The sequence below is a fragment of the Palaemon carinicauda genome, chromosome 22 (genome assembly GCF_036898095.1).
Source record: "Palaemon carinicauda isolate YSFRI2023 chromosome 22, ASM3689809v2, whole genome shotgun sequence".
NCBI classification, from domain to species: Eukaryota; Metazoa; Arthropoda; class Malacostraca; order Decapoda; family Palaemonidae; genus Palaemon; species Palaemon carinicauda.
This window is the reverse complement of record NC_090746.1, coordinates 61,088,851-61,091,195: the sequence shown is the minus strand read 5'-3', so window position 1 is coordinate 61,091,195 and position 2,345 is coordinate 61,088,851. Positions and strand designations below refer to the sequence as shown.

The 2,345-nt window shown below is 31.6% G+C and overlaps 1 protein-coding gene across 1 annotated transcript; it reads right to left on the bottom strand.

Moving 5' to 3' along the window:
• Positions 1–998: 998 nt before the first annotated feature.
• Positions 999–1,958, bottom strand: LOC137615909 (dnaJ homolog subfamily C member 7 homolog). The gene has a single exon (XM_068345596.1). It carries the CDS (start codon positions 1,956–1,958, stop codon positions 999–1,001), a length of 960 nt encoding a protein of 319 aa, XP_068201697.1.
• Positions 1,959–2,345: the final 387 nt, after the last annotated feature.

Sequence of the window (2,345 nt, the reverse complement as noted above, 5' to 3'; positions counted from 1 at the left end):
ATATATATATATATATATATTTTTTTTTTTTTTTTCTTTTAATGCCCTAAACAAATTCCTTATCCACTATACGAGAACAATGGAATCTTTTTGAGTGGAAACAGCGTACTAAAAGAAGTCAAACTTGTTTCTTCTGCATCTGTCCACCTAACAAAGAAACAGTACAGGTGAATCTTTATCAAACTAAACTAAACTAAACTAAAAATCAACTGAAACTTATACAAAAAATATTTTCCATTATACATATTTTTTTTTTGGATTTTTTTGGATATTTTCATTTTTAATTTTTTTTTTTTTTTTTTTTTTTTTCAGTTCACAGCACTAAACTGTAAAACTCATATGAAACTTATACCAACAATAATTTCCCAATATATATATATACATTTTAGCACTGAATTGGAGAATTCAACTGAAACTTATGCTAAAAAATTCAACTGAAACTTATACTAAAAATAGTTTCTACTATATATATATATGTGTGTATATATAGATATATATATATATATATATATATATATATATATATATATATATATATATATATATATATATATATATATATATATATATATATATATATATATATATCTATATATATATCTATATATATATATATATATATATATATATATCTATATATATATACGGATATATATATCTATATATATACGGTATATTTTTTTCTTCGGATTTAAATTTTTTGGGGGGGATTTTTTTATTTTTATTTTTTTGGATTTTTATTTTTTTCTAAGTTCACAGCACTAAACTGAAAAATTCAACTGAAACTTATACTGAAAATATTTATGCACTATATATATGCATATGTGTGTATATATATATATATATATATATATATATATATATATATATATATGATTATTTTTCTATTTTATTTTTTTTTATTTTTTATTTATTTATTTATTTATTTTTTTTGGATTTTCATTTCATGTTCACTGCACCAAACTGCAATGGTAGTTCCTTTACACATTGTGATATCCTTAATAATAGTATTGGTGGTCGTTCCCCTGACGATGATCCCTTCTTGGTCCGTGATGGTACCGACGATGCTCTTCCCATCTTGGCCGTCCTTGATTGTATTGCCGATGTTGGTTCCACTGCCCTGGCTGATGCCTCGGTGGCTCCTGGTGATACCACTGGCCACCCTTCCTCTCCCAGTGATCGTATTCCTTCTCATGGCGTAGCTCTTCATCATAATCTCTTCGATTTCCTCCGTCCACTAGGATAAGTTTAGCGTTGACCACCTTTTTGTACTTCTCGAATGCCTCCTGTAGGAATTCGGGTTTGTCCCGATGTCCGTCTGGGTGGAACAGCATAGACAAGTCCCTGAAGGATTTTATAATTTCTGCCTTTGTGGCTGTCTGTTCCAAACCCAGAATCTCATAGTGACCCTTTTCTTCCCATTCTTTTTGTAGTACTTTAGTAGCTTCCCTAATTTTCAAAAGTTTCTCAGATTTTTTCATTTTTACCGTTTCAAAGTCCTTCATGGCAGCGTCGAAAATGCCAAGTTTGACGAGGTGCCTCCCTCGTAACATATACGCTTTCCACCCTTCCAGACCTTTCTCGATAGCCATCGAACAGTCCAATACAATATCCATATTAGGAGGCTTCTCAGTAGCCGAGTTCGCTTCAGCCCGAAGGACATGCAGAAGAGCTGTTTCTTCTTCGTAGTGCGTCTCCATACTCAAGGCTTCGGTGAAAATATCTACTGCCTCTTTGTGCCTGTTATTCATCTGCGCATATAATGCAGCCATCAATAAGTTTTTCCTCTTATGTTCATCCTTATTCCCAGCTTTATGAACTTCCGCCTTCTCAGCTACCAGCTTCTCTTTTTCTGCATTCAGTTCACAAACTACACTTTTCAGTTTATGCAGTTGCTCTGTGTTCTTACTTTGCGCCATCTTCATTTCTTTATTTTCAGTTTCAAACTTCGCAATCATATTTCGTTCCATTATTTCAAGGTCTTTTATTTTGCACAAATATTCCAGTTTTTCATAATCTTGCACCTAGTCAGCTTCAAGTTTCTCTCTTTCTTCCTTCAATTCACCAACTTCCTTTTTCAATTCCTTTACTAGTTCATTTTTCTCAATTTGTTCTTTCTTCACTACTTCATTTTCATTTCTGATGAATTCCATCAATTTTTCACGTTCCTTTATCTGAAGGTCTTTTTCGACGCATTCAGATTCCAGTTTAGCTTTTTCTGCCTTCAATTCACCAACTTCCTTTTTCAATTCCTTTACTAGTTCATTTTTCTGATTTTGTTCTCTCTCTTCAGTACTTCATTTTCATTTCTGATATTTTCCATCAAGTTTTCATGTTCCTTCATC